Below are 22,055 nucleotides of genomic sequence, written 5' to 3'. Positions count from 1 at the left end.
TTAATGGTGACCAGGAACACATTGGTGACCTGGAACACATTGGATTGTCAAAACGTGCAAGTAACAAGTTATATACATGTAAGTAAGGTGTAATCTAACCATTAAAATAATAATAATAATATTATTACACTGCCTATAAGCGTGAAGCAAGTCAGTACCTTTAAATACATTTTTTTTTTTTTAAATTTTGGATTACAAGTGGTTATAAAGTATGTAACATGTCCCTTTAAAGACTCATCAAGGTCAACAACAACTGAAGAGTAACAATTTCCAAAACGCAATAAATACATTTAAGTAATTTTTGAGAAAAACTAGATTTTTCTACATTATGACATATAACATGTATTCCACACGAAGCACAGTTTTAAGACCCTCGTCGGTGCAGATCACGTGGTGATTGAAACTCTATTGTTGTATTTCTGAGCTGTAAATAACAGGGTTTAAGACGTTGCTCGTCAAATGCAAATTAAAGTTGGAATTTGGCAAATATATAGGCGTTATTACCAGAGATTTTTTCAGTATCGTCAATATCATATATTAGGAATAAAAATTGTATTTACATTATTTTTATTCCTAATATATGATATTGACAATACTGAACACATGAGGGTAATAATCTCTTTATCATTTAATCTCAAGCTTAATACCTGTTTTTGTAAGCTGTACATGCAACTTTAATTCTAGTCTGCCATTACTTGATATTCAAATGACGTAAGAATATGTAGCGCATTGCCTTTCTGAATGGAAATGACGTCAAACTTCAATGATGTCATTTTTGATGTCCTTACATCAAAATAATCTAGTGCAAAACATTTTTTGTTTTCTAAACTCTGGACAGCTTTCAGAGTAAAATTGCTATTGAAATGTTTTTATTTGATGACTATGAATGCATACGTCAATTATGGAGTGTCACCCTAGTACGTTCGCTCAAATGTCAATAAACATAGTGCTGTGACCTCGATTAATTTACATCTAATTTGCAAAGTTAAAAAAATTCTTAAAGTATGTGATCATCACATACTTTGCACTGAAAATATAAGATATTATATGATAAATTTTATTACTAATTTGAAATCGTCTCCCGCTCATAGATGCATGTACCACTATTTTTGCTGTTTGGTTAAATGAATGTTGAATTTGGCGACAGATTTTCTAAATAATTTGCCAAATTGTTCATATTTTACGGGCTTCCACCTAAACCCTGTCTAATATCAGTACACCTTCACCATAGCTCTAAAATTAGGGAAAATCGTATATATCACGTATGCAGCATTTTGTCAATGAACTCTTCAGTTATGTTTATAGTTAGTAACAAGGCACATGTAAGATGGAGTAGCAGCTGGAGTTGGTTGCCCATAGCATCCGTCTCAGACTATCTCCAGTTCTTTCTTGTGGATTTTCCATAAAATAAAGGAGGAGAAGACAACTCCTGAGACCTGTGAAATAATTTAACAAAAGAAGATGATGGTGGTTATTGATTTATAATATACTCGCTAATGTTTCTATATATACAATACATGTACATAGCCATGAAATAGTGTTTATAGGTCTACAGAAACAATAAAAGTAATATTCAGTGACTTCGTTGTTAGTATAGGTTTCTCGTGCCAGCCATGACTGGTATATCAAATGCCATGGTATGCACTACCCTGTCTGTGGGATGGTGCATATAAAAGATCCTTTGCTGCTAATTGACAAGAGTAGCCCATGAAGTGGCGACAGCGAGTTTCCTCTCATTATCTGTGTGGTCCTTAACCATATTATGTCCGACGCCATATAACCGTAAATAAAATGTGTTGAGTGCGTCGTTAAATAAATAATTTCCTCATTGTTAGTATAGGGAGTGGGATTTAGCCGTCGGTTGAATGCTCGCCTGAGGTGCTTGCATCGCAGGCACGAATCACCTCAGTGGATCCATTCAACTGATTTGGGTTTCTTCTCATTCCAACCAGTGCACCATAACTGGTCAAAGGCCGTGGTATGTGCTTTTCTGTCTATGGAAAGTGCATATAAAGGATCCCTTGTTGCATCAAAGGGACATTCCTGAGTTCGCTGCATTGTTAGACGTTTCCGACTAATAAAATATTTCTACGATTAAACTTACATATTAAATATATTTTCTTGTTTAGAATATCAGTGTCTGTATATTCAATGTGTTTCTGGTCGTCTTAATATTTGCAAGGAGCCCAAACTGGATTTTTTATTAAAATAATTTTGTACGTACGAATTTTTTTAATTTTAGGAAATAAAATGAAATTTAACTTAGTACAACAATTAGAACGATCAGAAACACATTCAATATACAGCCACTAATATTTTATGCAGAAAAATATATTTGATATGTAATTACAATCGTTAAAAAGTCTTTGTTAGTCGATAACATCTTAAAAATTGCAGCAAACTCAGGAATGTCCCTTTAAGAAAAATGTAGTGGGTTTCCTCTGATGACTACGAGTCATAATTACCATATGTTTAACATCCAATAGCCGTGATTAATTAATCATGTGCAGCGCTTGCTTGATGCACGGTCGTTCTGGGATTGATCCCCGTCGGTGGGCCCATTGGGCTATTTCTCATTCCAGCCAGTGCTCCACAACTGGTGTAACAAAGGCCGTGGTATGTACTATCTTGTCTGTGGGATGGTGCATATAAAAGATCCCTTGCTGCTAATCGAAAAGAGTAGCTCATGAAGTGGCGACCGAGAGGAATTGCACCCATGAACATGATTAAGTTTGAGGAGTAATGATTTCTAAATTAAATATCTTAAGGGTTAATGTTTTGTGTTTTCAAAATAAATATCCTAATTTAACTAATATGATGGTTATTCTCAAAGATGAAGGAATGGGTAAGAAAAGAAACACCATGAACACAATACTTATCGATTTCTTATGTATTATATGCATATCATGTTGCATTACAATTCTGAATCATGATTGCCCATTGGACTACATGTATTTCTCGTTCCAGCCAGTGCACCACAACTGTAATATCAAAGGCCGTGGTATGTACTACCCTGTCTGTGGAATGGTGCATATAAAAGATCCCTTGCTGCTAATCGAAAACAGTAGCCCTTGAAGTGGCGACAGCGGGTTTCCTCTCTCATTATTTGTGTGGTCCTTAACCATATGTCCGACGCCATATAACCATAAATAAAATGTGTTGAGTGCGTCATTAAAGTGCTGTTCCAGATGTATGGTGTATTGGGCTATATCAATCAACAAATTATTTAATATGATTAGAAAATGAAAAAGAAAGTTATAAAAAAATTATATACCGGTATATTTTCCATTTAAAAATATTCCCCTGAAAAACAGAACCAGCTGAATTTGTTTCGCTAATTTCCGTAAGATTTGATCTGTGACGTCACGAAGGGAACTCCTTTCAATAGTCAGCGCCATTGTTCATTGCTTCTTGTGTGTTTATTATGGTTAAATGGCGTGTTGTTGGCGGTTGTAGCAATACAAGAACCGATAAATTTAGTCTTCACGCATTTCATAGTAATGTTGCTGTGAGAAAGCTGTGTGAATTTGATTAAAACGTGGAAAGACTGGACAGGAAGAAAATGCTGGAGACTTTAGTTTCGATTCGTCCGAACTGGCTTGTCGGCTTAAGCGAGATATGGGAATACCATGTGTTACGGCTTTTAAAAAAGATGTCATACCAACAATTTTTCTGCAACACAAAACGACAACAAGACGACGCCATTCACATCGAAACGACCTTGGGGTGCATATTGTCAACATCCCAAACTGCGTTATGCTTCCAACTCCGGCCAGTTTGTTTTCTCATGCACGTGCAAAAAACTGACAATGCAATCAACCAGATCAGATTTGTTGTTGTTTGCATCTCGTTCATTTGTGAGGTTTTTCTTTACAGTTCGAGAACATTTTCATCAACAATAAAGTTCAGACAAGTAAGTATCTAAAGTCTAGTCCGTCCAATCCTACAAAAATGTTGTTTGGTTTTTTTGTAAATCAAAAAAAATAAAAAATGCTATTTTTGTATGCAACCTAATTAGACAGACTATAAATACATTGAATTAATTTTACAATACCTTCCCACAGAGAACATTTTTTTTCATACTATGAAATGTACTATAAGTTATTTATTTCTGAGCAGACTGTTTTCACAACTGCACACAAAAATAGTATTTGGTTTTTATTTCCAAAACACTTACGTTTTTTTTTCGTTTTTTTTGTGTCAAATCAAACTGAAATTATTCACACAAAAAAACATCTTTATAGAGGGATGGGATGGACTAAAAGTCGTTTGTGTTTATTTCTTAAAATTACCGATATCGGGTCCACTTGACTAGTAGAATTCAAGTGTTATTTATAGTATTTTCTGCTACATCACAAGTACTAGAACATACAGTGTAGCAAAATAATTCGCACGAAAAGCTAAAGAACAAAACAAGAATTAAAGTTGTAAATTAGTGGTAAGCTGTCTCCACGACCATTTTCATCGTCATCTGTCAGGCCAGTGGTTCTTCGGAAGATGTTCCAGGTTCAAACTGATACGGCATTATTTGTTGTGTTGCACAAATATTAGTCCAGTTATCATTACTACACTATTCATCATTGAAAGAAGAATTGCATGATAATTGAGCTTGGCAGTCGCTGTTGGTCCCACTGGAAGTCATCTCGTGGTAGGTTTCTGTGAAGCGAGTTCCCTTCATGATGTCACAGCTATTTACAGACAAATGTTTTTACCGAGAATTTTACTCGGTCGTTTCCGGCAGTGTTCTACGGGAGATGACGTTTTAATACTTTTATGGGGCATTTTCGTAAGTATTGATTTACATATCAGTGTAAAATATTATTGCAATGAATTAAGAAGGCATTTAATTGTGGAATTTGAAATTTTAGTGTATGGTCTGGAAAAGCACTTTAAATAAAACATTCCATTTCTAGCCCTGTTTATAATTATGTGTACCTCGAAGATTAAAACGACACAAAGAACTCCAAGGAACAGCTTCCACTTCTCCATCAATAGCTCTTTGATCCCGTTAAAGCATGGCTGAAAATAAAGTAATACATGTACTCTCATTTATTTCAATTCTCATGCTGGGGCGGGATGTCGCCCAGTGGTCGCCCAGTGGTCGGTGTGGGATCGATTCCCGTCAGTAGGCCCATTGGGCTATTTCTCGTTCCAGCCAGTGCACAATGACTGGTATATCAAAGGCCCTGGTATGTACTACTCTGTCTGTGGGATGGTGCATATAAAAGATCCCTTACTGCTAATCGAAAAGAGTAGCCCATGAAGAGTGGCGACAGCGGGTTTCCTCTCTCCATATCTGTGTGTCTGATGCCAATTAATCGTAAATAAAATGTGTAGAGTGCGTCGTTAAATAAAACATTTTTTTTTTTTTTTTAATTTACATGCATGCAGTCCTCATATTTGGTAAGTATACAAGTATTTAAATAGCATACTGTCAGCCAGCCTCGGTGGCGTTGTGGTTAAGCTATCGGACATAAGGCTGGTGGGTACAGGGTTCGCAGCCCGGTATTGTCTCTGACCCAAAGCGAGTTTTAACAACTCAATGGGTAGGTGTAAGGCCACTACACCCTCTTCTCACAAACCACTAACAGTTAACAACTAACCCAGGACAGCATGCTTGAACCTTAATTGGATATAAGCACGGAAATAAGTTGAAATGAATGAAATGTCAGCCAGATAACCCAGGCTACAGCAATTTAAAATATGGACCTGCATGGACCCTTATAGGCCATGGGCTATATAGGGTTCTCGTGCACCACCCACCCCCCAGCACCACCACCAGACACACACACACACCTCCACTGCATATAGATGATCATGTACATTATATGTTTTTGAAGCCCATATATGTCCTAGATCAACATGAAATTAACTCATAACAGTGAAAAACTTGGAATCGACTACTCATCTGTCACCAGTGTTTGAGGGTACCCTAGAAAATGTCATTTTTTTCATTGACATCGGGTCACAATCATTATTTTTATTCCTAATATATGATATTGATGATACCGAAATACACGAGGGTAATAATCTCTTTATCATATAAGCTCAAGCTTAATACAACGTGTTTTTGTAAACTGTACACTGTACATGCAACTTTAATTCCAGTCTGCCATTACTAGATATTCAAATGATGTAAGAATATGTGGCGCAGTGTATTTTTGAATGAAAATGACGTCAAACTCGAATGACGCCATTTTGGATGTCCCTACATCAAAATAAAGTTATGCCTAACGGTTTTTGTTTTCTGAACGCTGGACAGCTTTCAGTGTCAAATTGTCATTGAAATGTGTTTATTTGATGACTGTGAATGCATATGTCAATCATGGAGTGTCACCCAAGTACGTTTGCTTAAATGTCAATAAACCTAGTGCCGAGACCTCGACCAATTTACATCTAATTTGCAAAGTTATCAAATTCTTTAAGTATGTGATCTGAAAAATATCACATACTTTGATTGCACTGAAAATGTAAGATATTATATGATAAATATATATATACATTATATATATATATACAGTCGACCTTCGATAACTCAAACTTCGATCTTTCAAAAACGTCGATCTCACCAAGTGAAACGGCGGTCCCGGTCGAACTGCTATACAAACTAGTAATAACAGACTTCGAACACTCAAACTTCGAACATTCGAAAAACTCTATCTCTCAAAGTAATTTTTTGGTCCCACCATAAAAAATTAAGGGATATTGCACTTCCAAAACTCGAAGTTTGTGGAGTGACTGAGCCTTTTAACTGTACCGGTAATACTTTAAAGAAAAATTAATTGTCACCCAAGCCAAGCGTGAGTGGTCTCGGCTATCGATGATACACACGGTAATTACAGAATAATAGATCGCCGACTATGCAGAACGAAATGATCCTACATGCCTGCATTTGGTTGTCGGTGTTTGTACACGGCAGCGGGCCTCATTACACAAAGTACGGATAGTCTTGTAATCTTCAAAGAACTGTTGTAATAACAATTAACGCTGTTTTTTTTTTTTCTTAAACGAGTAAATCATGTCAAATTTGTTATTTGCTATTTAAGTGTGAATTCAAAATGATTCATTAGGCTACTAGTCATTTAGTTATGTTAGAAACTGATACATCAGAGATCGAGCAATCTGGGGAAGGACCCGGAAATGGCTGTATGAATTTCGAAAACTCGAACTCCCTGAAACTCGAACTATTTCGTCGTCCCCTTCAACTTCGAGTTAACGAAGTTCGACTGTATACTGATGGAAAGAAATAAGGGAACACATCAAATTGTAGACCAAATGTAATTCACAACTAGCGTAATAATGTCTGTATTTCATATCAAGTTGGAATGTGGGATTGAATGTCTGTAGTGTTGAATGTGCTGCCTATATGTTCCCAGTCAACATCGGACAATATCAATTGATTTTTGATGCAGTCAATATTTCTTGTTGCTATCTGTGTGATCCTTTCTTTCTTTCCATCAGTATATATATGCACGGGTTATAGTACTGATGTAGTTGAAACTCACTGGACTGTACCACTGAGTTCTTGAAAGCTAAATTCTGCGCCACGCTTTATAAATATATATACACCCCTACTCGGGCTGTCTGCCAGAAAACAATTTGAGGTTACATGTATGTAATAAAAACAAAACAGATCCTAAGTGCCCCTATAATATACAAGGTGTAGGTTATCCGTTTGAAATCGTTTCAAGTTGGACACTGCATTCCATGTACTCTGTCAAGTTTTTAACAGCAGTTCTCTTACGAAAATCTTTCTAAAATATATCCATTAATTTTCAACATTTTAGGGCAAGTAATTTTACCCTTCGTACCCTCTAGCAGAAACCCTGCTACTGGAAATGGTTTTATTACATACATATTCAATCATACTATATAGTGAGAAAGACATTTTTAAAGCGTGTGATAAATTTATCTTGTATTACACACATATGCGATCTGGACCAGAACTTATAAATGGGGAATTCCCTTTTCATTTTTACTTGAATTAATGCCTTTTTATTACTGACATATCATGTCCGATTTACAAATTATGTCACATCATTGCCGAAGAGTATGATTCTTAACGTTAAGTAAATCCATGAAAAAGGACTGATTAATAGATTTAAGAAAGTGTAGTTACGATGTTAAAACTGTTTTGGTAAAAGATTAAAAGAAGGTATGACACGTAATAAATACAGAACTTCACAAAGGCGGTTTTGGCTTCCTATTTATTGCACTCGTTCATTTTACACAAGAACATAAGAGCAATGCTGCCACTGCATTTCCAAAAGAAAGAGGTATGGAATCTTGCCAAAATAAGTATCAAAATGGTCTAAAAAAAAAGTATTAAAAAGTATAATTTTTCATCAACTTATTTCATCAACATCATTACCTTTGTCCTACTAATGTTTGCTGCTTGATGACCAATCTCAAGGAATGGTGTGTACCATGTTGGGAGGATTTGTGATTGTTGAAAACACTGTTCTGCATATTTCAGTGCTTTGTCACTTGGTCACTGAGAGCAGCTGCAAGATCAGAGAGCTCTACAAACACTCCACTCAACAAAGAACAAACCACTCCTGAAAAATAAGACTACAGTAGCAATTAAAGCAAACATTTTACAATGGTCAAATTTGAAATTGGATTTCTTAAGGTACCTTTTTTTAAAGTATACAGTGACAGCACTGCATGAGACTGTGTAGCAGTCGAGTGGTATGTGTAGCAGTCGAGTGGTATGTGTAGCAGTCGAGTGGTATGTGTAGCAGTCGCGTGGTATGTGTAGCAGTCGAGTGGTATGTGTAGCAGTCGAGTGGTATGTGTAGCAGTCGAGTGGTATGTGTAGCAGTCGAGTGGTATATGTAGCAGTCGAGTGGTATATATAATACTCATGTGTAAAATAAACTTGTGCAATAAATAGGAAAGCGAAAATAACATGTGAAGTTCTGTATAAATACAGTACTGCAGTATTTGAAACCAATTAATTTTTTTAAAAACTAAATTATGTGACACCCTAGCTATACATGCACACCCCAACTGGAAAAGGGTATAACATAGTTCTGCAGCTGCAGTATTTGAAACTCACTGTACTGATATAGGAATCAGTGGCTGTTGGATCTTGTGGACAAGTACGGACTTTTACTTTTGGCTTCTCCTTCAAGAAGAACTTGTCCCGGTTTGTGAGAATACAGCAAGTCTCGGGAACCATCTTGGTTTCCCTGGCTTTCCAGTTCTTGGCCTTCTGAAATTCCGAGAACTTGTTGATGCCGCAGCAATATAACTGAAAAAAAAACGCCCTCAATAAGATTATATAATCAGTCCTTGGCTTTTGAAAAACCATGGTTGATTGAGTGAAAAAAATTGCACACCTCAAAACACTTAGGCGAGTGAAAAAATCGCACACCTCAAAACACTTAGGCGAGTGAAAAATCGCACACCTCAAAACACTTGGCGAGTGAAAAATCGCACACCTCAAAATGTTTAGGCGAGTGAAAAATCACACTCAACAAAATGCTAATTAAGGTGAGTGAAAAATCACACTCAACAAAATGCTGATTAAGGTGAGTGAAAAATCACACTCAACAAAATGCTAATGAAGGTGAGTGAAAAATCACACTCAACAAAATGCTAATTAAGGTGAGTGAAAAATCACACTCAACGAAATGCTGATTAAGGTGAGTGAAAACCATGCAAGCATTATTAATTTATGAGGGGTGGGATTTAGCTCAGTCGGTTGAGTGCTCGCTTGAGGTGCTAATTGCGTTGCAGGATCGAACCACCTCAGTGGATATGTTCAACTGATTGGGTTTTTTCTCGTTCCAATCAGTGCACCACAACCGTTCAAAGGCCGTGGTATGTGCTTTCAGGTCTGTGGGAAAGTGCATGTAAAAGATCCCTTGCTGCATTAATAAAATGAAGCGGGTTTCCTCTACTGACTACGAGTCAGAATTACCAAATGTTTTGACATCCAATAGCCGATGATTAATATATCAATGTGCTCTAGTGGTGTCGTTAAACAAAACAAACTTTTTAAAAATTAATTTATGAAGTACGGTAATTGGTACATGTAAATGTAGAGACATATATTGCAAAAAAAATGTCTTCTAATTTTATGTTGTTTGGTTCATTAGTGTAGTCCGACTTCTTTTCCTTTTCAGGAATCGAGTTATTCACAAATTTTAGGAGCGGTGCTATAGAAATATAATTATGACATACACTGATGCAGACTGTTTGATTTTTTAATTATAATATGTACTATTCAGATAATTTGATGAACACAATTATAGATGCCTTTTCAGTGTTAAACGGATAGGAATCAACGTGTCTTGAATTTAATTATTATATATGTACAACAAACATAATTAGGATAGTTGTGATGGGAAAAAAACCCAACTGGTTCTAATGAGGTGGTTCAATTAGAACTACGACCCAAGCATCTCAGGTGTGCACTACCAACTGAATTAGCTCCCTCACATTATTATTTTATCTTTTAAATAACTCATTAAACATAGGCCTACAATTACTTCAATAGGGTTGGTTGGGGCATTGACATTCACAGTGGTATTTTTAATTCAACAACTAAGCAACCATCACTCTCCCTCCATTAACATTTTGTAACACATCATTTGACCTGCCACTACCAGTTATGAACGGCTCTGACATATATGTCAAGTCAGCGTTACGTCCCCAATGTTGTTGATAAACAAATATACAAACTCTGACAAAATCTGTCATTACAAAGGATTTTATTCCAAACGTGGGATGCCATAATAAAGATAATAAAAAACCCCATAATTTTAGACACCATCATAAATGTGTAACAAGTTGTCAAGGAGACCAGCCTGTTGTGCAGCCAGAGTTCCAAGAGTAAAAACAATCTGACCCCGATAGCTCTGACTGGATAATATGCCACATAGTACTGTACATCAAGTCATTCTAGTCACATGGTCTGTGACTTTCTAACAAACATATTGAAACAAACAAAAGCTAAAGTGTTGACTATGATCATTGATTACTGTTACTATATTTTGTACATATATTAATAGAATCTATCACCGTTGTGAGGTCCCACTGTTGTAAGGCAATTCCAACCCGAGGGACAAAAACATTTTGTCTCAAGGGTTGGAATTGCTGTATCTATACCTCACAACGGTGATTGATTCTTTTTTTTGCCCATTTAATTACAGTAACAAAACATTAATTTTGTAAGCTACGGTTTGTTTATTGTAGAACAATTCAAAAACATTGCTCCTACAAACTCATGTAATCATACACGGAAAAATATAGTCCTCATTATGCAATGTACGACATAAAAATGTAACAAATTACCAATAAATATAAAGTTGAAAATATTAATTTGTTTAAATATTTTTAAAACAATAATACATTAAATAGCAAAAAAAATTCTGAAAAACATGAATTATGACGTCAATCATCGTAAAACATGAGTTATGATGTCATGCGTTTGTAGAAATTTAATCGTCCAGCACTGGGGTAAACTAGACAGATTTTTCTAGCACCATGCAAAATCTGGCTAATTAAACCAGTGGGCAAGAAACATATATAAATAACAGATGTACATTCATTAACCTCTGGTTGAAATACAAATATTTAAATGAAGTTTGATTTGATTTTTTTTTAAAGACTTTTTTATTGTAAACGAGACCTATTGGTCTATTCCTACATACCTATTATCAATTATTTCCCTCTTTTTTTTAATTATTCTGTCTACTTTTGAACTGTCTTTTAAAGAAAGTAGAAAGTTATACACTTACCATTTTCAGGACCTCACGTAAGCTTTGTATAGGTTAACAGTTTTTGTATAGCAAAGATAAGTACAAGTTATATATTAAAAGCTTGCATTCAAGAAAATCAATCCTTGGAGTGTCACATAAAAACCTCCATCTACAAAAGGGCACCACTGGAGCACATTGATTAATTAATCATATTTATCGGCTACTGGATGTCAAAAATTGGGTAATTCTAAGTCATCAGAAGAAGGAAGAAAATGGTTTATCTAACGACGCACTCTAGTCATTAGAGGAATTAAACCTGCTACATTTTTCCTAATGCAGCAAGGGATCTGTTACATACACTTTCTCACAGACAGGAAAGCACATACCACGACAAACCCAATCATCTGAATGGATCCACTGAGGTGGTTCGATCCTGCGCTGCAAGCACGTCAGGCGAGCACTCAACTAAACCGACTGAGCTAACTCCTGCCCAGAATTACTAGCAGTGCTCTATACTTATAGACCGGCCTCGGTGGTGTCTTGGTAGGCCATCGGTCTACAGGCTGGTAGGTACTGGGTTCAGATCCCAGTCGAGGCATGGGATTTTTAATCCAGATACCGACTCCAAACCCTGAGTGAGTGCTCCACAAGACTCAGTGGGTAGGTGTAAACCACTTGCACCGACCAGTGATCCATAACTGGTTCAACAAAGGCCATGGTTTGTGCTATCCTGCCTGTGGGAAGCGCAAATAAAAGATCCCTTGCTGCTAATCGGGAAGAGTAGACCATGTGTGGTCCTTAACCATATGTCTAATGCCATATAACCGTAAATAAACTTTGTTGAGTGCGTCGTTAAATAAAACATTTCTTTCTCTCTTTCTATACTTACAGTGACTTGTGTCCAGTCAAGTGCCGCACTGAATACACTGGCGCTCTTCACCTTTCCGTCGTAGTTTTCCTCCACATTTTTCACCAGATTCTCATTTAATTCATTCTCAATCTAGAAAACAATCAAAACATACTGTAAACAGAGCTGCTATACTACATTAGCTGCCCTGCACGTCATGGCAAAAGGAAACAAGTTACTTTTTTTAAGTTTTCGAGAAAAGAAGCAAAAACCTAATTTTTGTTGGCTCTCATATAGCCAGCTGTAACCATTTAGTTGTGTTAAAAACGGCTAAAAGAACAAATAAAAATAATATTATGCATGAATTTTTTAGCTATGAGAGCCAAGAAAGTTTACGTTTCTGCTAGTTTTCTTGAAAACTTAAAAACGTAACTCGCTTCCTTTTGCCACAACAAGGCAGTATATTAATTAGGGCAGCCAGCAGTGCATCATTCCAATTGTCTAAATTGTATGTCTGCGTGTGCTAATCATAAGTGTAATTTTATTTTTCAAAGAGATTACAGTAATTAAGAGAACTGCTGTTCACAATTTGTCGAAGTACATGCAATGCAATGTCCAGTTTCAAAAGCAGCTTTCAAGTCCATCGCGTACCCTCAAATTATTTTCTGCCAGAAAGCCTGACAGCCATTCAGTGATCATATAGTGTGATGACAACATATTTTTCAGCTCAAACATACATCTGGTAACTGAAGATGTAATATTATGATGAGAGATGTCTCTTTAAAAGGAAGAGAATGTTTTATTTAACGATGCACTCAACACATTTTATTTATGGTTATATGGCGACAGACATATAGTTAAGGACCACACAGATATTGAGGGAGGAAACCCGCTGTCGCCACTGGAATTAAAGTTGCGTGTACCGTTTACAAAAACATGTTGTATTAAGCTTGAGCTTATATGATAAAGAGATTACTATCCTCGTGTATTTCGGTATCGTCAATATCATATATTAGGAATAAAAATAAAATATTATGCTAGCCAGAGGCTCGCATAATACAATTTTTATTCCTAATATATGATATTGAAGATAACGAAAAACACTCTGGTAATAACCTCTCTATATATATAAAATGCTTACATGTTGATATCATTTGCAACAAACAGGGAGTGACATGTGCCACATTACGTCACTTTTAAACACAATGTTTATTACGAATGCATCCTCCTCTGTATATAGGCCTACTCTTTTTCGCAGACATCGTCACATATATTTATTACAACATCATAGATCTGTGCTTGACAAAGTGTAACAATATAATTAAGTTAGGTATACATGTACCTACCGCTTTCCACTTCACTACCATTATTACAGACGCTGTTCCTTGGCTACACAGCAAAACCATCAATATGACGATGTACTGCAAACAAAGGAAGGAAATGTTTTATTTAACGAAGCACTCAACACATTTTATTTACGGTTATATGGCTTCAGACATATGGTTAAGGACCACACAGATATTGAAGGAGGAAACCTGCTGTAGCCACTTCATGGGCTACTCTTTTCGATTGGCAGCAAGGGATCTTTTATATGCACCATCCCATAGACAGGATAGCACATACCATGGCCTTTGATGTACCAGTCGTGGTGCACTGGCCCGATGGGTCCACCGACAGGGATCAATCCCAAACTGATCGTCCACTGGGTTACGTCTCAACCCTGCAAACAAAGAGCAATAGGTATCTATTTTGTTTCAGTACTGGGGCCGATATTTAGTCCGTTTACAATATTTTAAACTTTTGCAAGCATTAAAGAAACTGTTTTATAACATGTATTCTTTTGTATTTTGTTTTAACTTTATGTTTGATCTAAAAAAATTCAACATAAATTTGAGGTACACAAATATAATTCAATTAGTTACCTGGGTAAAATCCACATGAAGCGACTTCCGGTTACCTCAGATTTTGAAATATTGTCCCCTGACCAATATAGTGCAATATTTTGATATTTTTACATGCATGTAATAAACTTGGTAACTGCGGTTTGACGGGCGCGATCGCACCCACACCCGTAAAACATATGTCGCAGCACAAAAGAAATGCTCCCCTTAACAAATTTGCAAGGAGAAAAGTTTATATTCTTAACTTATATAATTTTAGAGAAACTAAAACCAAAAGATTTCGTTCAGAAAAAGAAAACACTGGTGTCTTCCTTAATATAACATGTATCAACTGTTTTCATTGGATGTATTTAAGCGAAAGCCATATACTGTCTTATAGGAATATTCTGGCCTATTTCTATTCGTAATCAGCCGAGATGTTCCAAATTATAATGAATTTGCAGAATGGGCAGCTAGGGTGTGTTGCTTATATGTAGCAAATCTGGCAAATTAATTGTAACCAATGTCAAAATAACACAATATTGCTATGTTTATTTACTTGTTTACTTACTAGTAACTCCCTGTTATATTTAATTATCGGTTTTACTTTCAAAATGTTTGCGTGTTGTCAGGGGGTGGAAATTAGAGTTTGCCGAATTTGTCGCGTAAACTTGTTAATAGGACTAAAATGAATAAGTAAGGGTGGTGAGTATAATTATAGATGACAGTGAAACATGAATAGATATTAATTTTATTGTTGAATATTATTATCAGTTGGGTGACATTTACATTTTAACACTTAAGTTATGTTAATTTCTGAGCTGAGCAATGAAGAAATTCAGGGGTTTTTTTTAGCTCCTGAAGATCTTACGATCCTGCAGCCGTCACTGTAAACTGAGTAGCTACAAATTAACCAGTCCCACATTAATATGATCTTTGCAGAAGTAACTGAAGAAATTAAAATATTAAAATAGAAGCCAATTCTTTGTCAGTATGTGATGATGCAATTCAAATTCAGACTGTAAAGTCTACATGTTGTAGGGTTTCTAGATTATGGCTAGTAAATAACTACTATTGCCATGCCAGACGGCTAGTGAAAAAAAAAAAAAAAAGAGTTGTCAAATGCTGCATTTAAGTCTATTTTATAAACATGACTAATCATGCATGCCCCACCCACACACTTCAATCTTAGAGATTTTAAGCTCCCTCTTCAGATGACATATCCAACTTATAGTATAGTAGGGATAGTGAATTTGTAATTGTGGCTAGTAAAAAAATTTAATCACTGATCCCATCTCCAGTGGATTTTATAAAAATGTCTATAAGACCTGCTGTAACATCAAGAATAACATAGTTCGGTCATGCACTGTTATTGGACTTTGCAATACGGTAATATAAATTGATAAAAATAGTATGGTAGTAACTATTGAAATGATTTAGATTCTATTTTTTTGTAGGTATATTTTAAGTCAAAATATAATCTTTCTGTGTTACAAAAAACATTGATAAACAAGCATTATAAGAGTAACACTAAACCAATAGGTGTCCCTTACCGGGTCAAAACATTTTTCATATCTTCGAAGTTCAAGGGTCGTATAACTCTATGTAAATCCCTATGAAATTCAAATTTGGAACTTGATCGATAAAGCTTAGTTGTACAAAACATTTTAGTCAATTAATATCTTGAGGCATTCCTAAATTCAAGGGCAGGACGTAGCTCAGTGGTAAAGCACTCACTCCATGTGCAGTCGGTCTGGGATCGATCCTCGTCGGTGGGCCCATTAATTTTGGGCCATTTCTCGTTCTAGCCAGTGCACCACGACTGGCACATCAAAGGCCGTGATATGTACTACCCTGACTGTGGGATGGTGCATATAAAAGATCCCTTGCTGCTTATCAAAAAGAGTAGCTCATGAAGTGGCGACAGCGGGTTTCCTCTCTCAATATCTCAAAAGAGGGATAAGGCATTCGTAATTCACACGAAACATGTTGTATACCCTCAGAATAATTCGGAATGTTTTCAAATTATTTTTAAATCACTGGCATGATTCTGCAAGTAAGGTTTTGATTGGTGGACATGAGCTCCAACTGGCTGCTGTTAGATCCACATGTAATAGTGGAGCTAATTTTAATTAGATTGTGAACTACTGACTTGGAGGTTTCGTGGTTAGGCCATTGACATAGGGCTGGTAGGTACAGGGTTCGCAGCCCGGTACTGGCTCCCACCCATGCAGAGTGAGTTTTAACGACTCAATAGATAGGTGTAAGACCACTACACCCTCTTCTTTCTCACAAACCACTAACAACTAACAAGTAACCCTCTGTCCTGGACAGACAGCCCAGATAGCTGAGGTGTGTTCTTTAACCGTAAATGTAAATAAGTTGAAATGAATTAATGAAACTTTGTTTTGTTTAACGACACCACTAGAGCACATTGATTTACTAATCATCGGCTACTGGATGTCAATTATATGGTCATTTTGACAGTTATAGAGAGGAAACCTGCTACAATTTTTCCATTAGTAGCAAGGGATCTCTTATATCCACCATCCCAGACAGGATAGTACATACAACAGCCTTTGTTACACCAGTCATTGTGCACTGGCTGTAACGAGAAACAGCCCAATGGGCCCACCGACGGGGATCAATCCCAAATAGATTGCGCATTGAGCGAACGCTTTACCACTGGGCTACGACTATCCTGCCCCCAAATGAAGGAATGAGTGCAATGAACTGACAACTTACTACAATGAGCATCCCCTTATGTTCCAGCAAGGCCGCACAGGTGGCTAAGAATCCCAAGATGAAGAGCATGCCTCCAGAGAAGACCAGAACGGAGGTTACAGCCTGGATGAGATTCAACGAGTACTTTTCATCCATCAAGATCCATACCCCTGCACCAAAAGCGCTTGCACCCATCAGCTGCAAGGGTAAAACATTTTTTGTCTAAATAAAAGTTAAAATTGTTTTGTTTTACGACACCACAATAGGGCACATTGATCGATTAATTATCGGCTATTGGATTATATTTAAATATGGCCTCTTTATCTATCTATCTATCTACACACACACACACAATGCATATATACAGTGAAAGCGGTCTAAACCAGATCCTGAATAAACCAGAATCTTGTCAAAACCGGCCATGTTTTATGGTCCCAACCGGATAACTATTAGGTCCCAATCAGATAACTATTAGGTCCCAATCAGATAACTATTAGGTCCCCGGCGTGATCCAGTTTAACAGGTTTCACTGTACATATTAAAAGAATCCAATATTGTAAAAAAAAAAAAAAGACCTGTTTTAAGCAGCCACCTGTCTCAAAAGGTCACTTTTTAATACCCCCTGCTTAAGATGGATTTAGTATTGGCTGGAATGGGAAAACCCCACAAATCGACCATGCTATATACCACTCATTCAGGTATGTGTGCAGGCAAAGGGTTTTATGGGAAATCAAATGCACCCACCTCTTTCACTCAAGCAAATTTTCTTTTTTTTAAAAATATTTTTCAGGTGAGCATGACTATAAAGAGCCCTCTATAAACTTCACTCACCAGTCTAGAACCCCACCTCACTGCAGGGAGCGAGACGTAGCCCATTGGGCTATTTTGCACTCCAGCCAGTGCTCCACGACTGGTACATCAAAGGTCGTGGTATGTGCTATCCTGTCTATGGGATGATGCATATAAAAGATCCCTTGCTGCTAATCGAAAAGAGTAGCCCATGAAGTGGCAACAGCGGGTTTCCTCCCTCAGTATCTGTGTGGTCCTTAACCATATGACCGGTCTCGGTGGCGTCGTGGCAGGCCATCGGTCTACAGGCTGGTAGGTACTGGGTTCGGATCCCAGTCGAGGCATGGCATTTTTAATCCAGATACCGACTCCAAACCCTGAGTGAGTGCTCCGCAAGGCTCAATGGGTAGGTGTAAACCACTTGCACCGACCAGTGATCCCTAACTGGTTCAACAAAGGCCATGGTTTGTGCTATCCTGCCTGTGGGAAGCACAAATAAAAGATCCCTTGCTGCCTGTCGTAAAAAGAGTAGCCTATGTGGCGACAGCGGGTTTCCTCTAAAAACAGTGTCAGAATGACCATATGTTTGACGTCCAATAGCCGATGATAAGATAAAAAATCAATGTGCTCTAGCGGCGTCGTTAAATAAAACAAACTTTACTTTAACCATATGTTCGACACCATATAACCATAAATAACCAGTAGAGCGCATTGCTTTATTAATCATCGGCTATTGGATGTCGAACATTTGGTCATTTCTGACATAGTCTTAGAGAGGAAACCCGCTACATTTTTATTATATGCACCATCCTATAGACAGGACGGCACATACCACAGTCTTTGATGTACCAGCTGTGGAGAACTGGCTGGAGCAAGAAATATCCCAACAGGGCCACCGACGGGGATCGATCCCAGACCGACCACGCATCAAGCGAGCGCTTTACCACTGGGCTATGTCCCGCCCAGCACCATATGAGGAGAGTGATGTTAATTCAGCTCACCTTTATTTTGCTCTGGGCAAAGATTGCTGCCCTCAATATAGATTGGTTTGGTTAGTTTAGCGACACCACCAGAGCACACTGATTTATTAATCATCAGCTACTGGATATCAAACATTTGGTAATTTCGACATATAGTCATTGGAGGAAACCCGCTACATTTTTTCTAATACAGCAAGGGATCTTTTATATGAACTTTCCCACAGACAGGATAGCACAGACCATGGCCTTTGATATACCAGTCACGGTGCACTGGCTGGAACGAGAAATAAGACCAATGGGTCCACCAACGGGGATCGATCCCAAACTGACTGCACATCAAGCGAGTGCTTTACCACTGAGCTATGTCTCGCCCACTGAATATAGAGGCCAGCTAGTAGGGTGTCACGATACACTGATACATCGATGCATCTTGATACTACTGCAGACGATATGATATTTGTGTATCGATTCCTATTTTGACCACGTATCGATTCCTATATTAATTGCATTTAAAGCCGAGTATACCGAAAATGCTGCTCAATATCGGTATCGAATATCAAATACCATAACGATACCAAGGTAAATCACCCCAAAAATACCAATACCGAACCTGACATTTCAATACTGCCAGCTCTATATTTTATGGGCTTTGATCAGCCTAATTAACCCTGAACGGTATATTTATTTTAAACAATCAATGTACAAACAATGAGTACGACGCTCCACACGACGAAAACATATTTGATGATTATCCCCAAGGTGGGCGACTCTTCGGATGGGTGCAGTGGTTTTGTGTCCAGTTCCATTATCCCCCTCTGGATTCTTCTCCTGAAACAAAGAAAGAAAGAAAAAAATGTTTTATTTAACGACGCACTACACATTTTATTTACGGTTACATGTATATAGCTTCAGACATATGGTTAAGGACCACACAGATATTGAGAGAGGAAACCCGCTGTCGCCACTTCATGGGCTGCTCTTTTTGATTAGCAGCAAGGGATCTTTTATATGCACCATCCCACAGGGTAGTACATACCATGACCTTTGATATACCAGTCGTGGTGCACTGGCTGGAACTCTCCTGAAACAAAACATTGCAGCAAAATGTTAAAATTAGTTTCTTTTGTTTAACAACACCACTAGAGCACATATTGATCAGAGTTTTTGGGTGTATACTACCAAATCAAATCCCATAGACAATAGTAACATACGTGGCTAAAACTCCTACTGCAGCGTATCCATCGACATAAACACCACAGATATAAATACTACCACCCGTCACCCTTAAAGTGAATCAGAAAAAATTGGGGGTTAAGCTTCTCATTTCTGAGATAACAGGTAGCATCTATGAGTACCCCACAAAATGTTAGTACTTTTTTTACAGGTACCCCATACATGTTACAAACAAGGCTACTTGACACAGTGGTACTAGATGAAATAAAATTGCATATATTTTTAGCCCAGATGAAACTAATTTTTTTTTACAACCAACACACAATTATCACCAATCACAGGACTTGTGGTGCTCACTTCTTTATCAAAAGTTGGGTGCACCTCCAACTTTGAACCAGCCGGAAGTTATTTGGTACTACGTTCTGCCAGAGAGTACGGAGGGTAAATTAATATATAGTAACCCTAAAACCTTAGAAATTAGTGGATACATTTTTATAATTTTTAGAAAGATTATAGAAATGAACATAATGCCTCGATAAATACCGATTAACATAGACTCGGTTAATATTTTCCATATTAAAAATTACTCGTGACGAATCCTCTATATACTGATTTGAATTTATTGTTTATATATTAATGATGTATACACATTAGGTTATGTCTCTATCAATAATAACAAGAAAAACAGTTATTTTTACACTATGCAAGATCGTTACCTATCCCCGCCAAAACTAGGGCATCCCTGAGTCCAACATATTGGACTCGGGTACTCGAGGGTTAAACTCGACCCGGACCAGAGTACCCGACACTTACACTAGGTGATAATGAGACTGAGGAATAAAATCAAATAAAGTAAAGTTTGTTTTAATTAACGACGCCACTAGAGCACATTGATTTTTTTTTTATCTTATCATCGGCTATTGGACACTGTTTTTAGAGGAAACCCGCTGTCGTCACATAGGCTACTCTTTTACGACAGGCAGCAAGGGATCTTATTTGCGCTTCCCACAGGCAGGATAGCACAAACCATGGCCTTTGTTGAACCAGTTATGGATCACTGGTCGGTGCAAGTGGTTTGAGCCTTGTGGAGCACTCACTCAGGGTTTGGAGTCGGTATCTGGATTAAAAATCGACTGGAATCCGAACCCAGTACCTACCAGCCTGTAGACCGAAGGCCGGTCTAAAGTCAAATGGCATTAAGTATCTTAATTCCAGCGCTGAACATGGATGCCAATGTATACCACTGTATTGCATTCCACACATTCGACTTTTGTTTTCCCTCCTTATCTCATAGCCCTATAATGTAACCGGCGGCAAGCATATGGCAAACTGACGTAAAAATATAATTAAATGAGGGTGCCCTTATTTGCACGGGTACTCGAGTCCTGTGAACGGACTCGAGTCTTGATGGACTCGGCCCATGCCCGAGTACTCGAGTACTCGTGGACACCCTAGCCAAAACCCACACCGCGAGGTGAGGATAGTTTGTCAGAAAACCAAAATTCGAGTTTACCTTTGAAAGGGCAACGTTTCTCCAATATTGGATGTTCAGCTAGGAGATTGAGCCACTAGTTCAATCAAGCAAATAGACTGAGCTACTAGTTCAATCAAATCATTTGTTTAAAAAAAAATTATGTTCATAAACAATCACAAATAAAACTTTCACCGTCTTCGTTTTTTCTTTGTGCACTGCTCCTCTGTAATAACTGGCGCACTAATACAGTACAACGCTGCCTTGCAAAGTTGTTTTCCGATGCATTGTATATTGTTTGTCATATTCTGATTACACGGTAGAGTGCAAGGTTTATTCGGTATTAAGACCGCTGAACCAAAATACATAATAAAAAGCAACAACAACAAATATTTGTATGCGTATTATGCAATCTGATTAAAATTAGCTCTACTGGTTTACCAGTTATTAACCAGTGGAGCTAATTTTAACCAGACTGGC

General features: G+C 37.4%; 1 protein-coding gene across 2 annotated transcripts; it reads right to left on the bottom strand.

The window, feature by feature from the left end:
• Window positions 1-927: 927 nt before the first annotated feature.
• Window positions 928-21,920, bottom strand: LOC121377514 (tetraspanin-18-like). 2 transcript variants are annotated; one of them, XM_041505528.1, is made up of 8 exons: window positions 21,618-21,919; window positions 19,639-19,759; window positions 17,184-17,360; window positions 13,905-13,979; window positions 12,601-12,711; window positions 9,062-9,256; window positions 4,936-5,019; window positions 928-1,436 (listed from the first exon to the last, which is right to left on the bottom strand). In XM_041505528.1, the coding sequence occupies exons 2-8, from the start codon at window positions 19,735-19,737 to the stop codon at window positions 1,368-1,370; spliced, it is 810 nt and encodes a 269-aa protein (XP_041361462.1). In that variant the 5' UTR covers window positions 19,738-19,759; window positions 21,618-21,919; the 3' UTR covers window positions 928-1,367. The 2 variants fall into 2 exon arrangements, 1 of the variants encoding a protein (XP_041361462.1); XR_005958627.1 differs by lacking the exon at window positions 928-1,436 and adding an exon at window positions 8,372-8,558 and having other exon boundaries at window positions 21,618-21,920.
• Between the last annotated feature and the right edge of the window lie 135 nt (window positions 21,921-22,055).

This window comes from Gigantopelta aegis, chromosome 7, assembly GCF_016097555.1.
Source record: "Gigantopelta aegis isolate Gae_Host chromosome 7, Gae_host_genome, whole genome shotgun sequence".
NCBI classification, from domain to species: Eukaryota; Metazoa; Mollusca; class Gastropoda; order Neomphalida; family Peltospiridae; genus Gigantopelta; species Gigantopelta aegis.
This window is presented reverse-complemented; position numbering and strand designations above follow the sequence as displayed.

Excerpts from the sequence above, each read along its gene's own strand:
- LOC121377514 (XM_041505528.1), bottom strand. The coding sequence starts at position 19,737 with ATGGAACTGGACACAAAACCACTGCACCCATCCGAAGAGTCGCCCACC. Across the intron at positions 13,980-17,183 it reads ATAAGGGGATGCTCATTGTA|TACATCGTCATATTGATGGT; the intron begins GTAAGTTGTCAG and ends CTTTGTTTGCAG. Across the intron at positions 1,437-4,935 it reads GTGTCGTTTTAATCTTCGAG|GTCTCAGGAGTTGTCTTCTC; the intron begins GTACACATAATT and ends ATTATTTCACAG.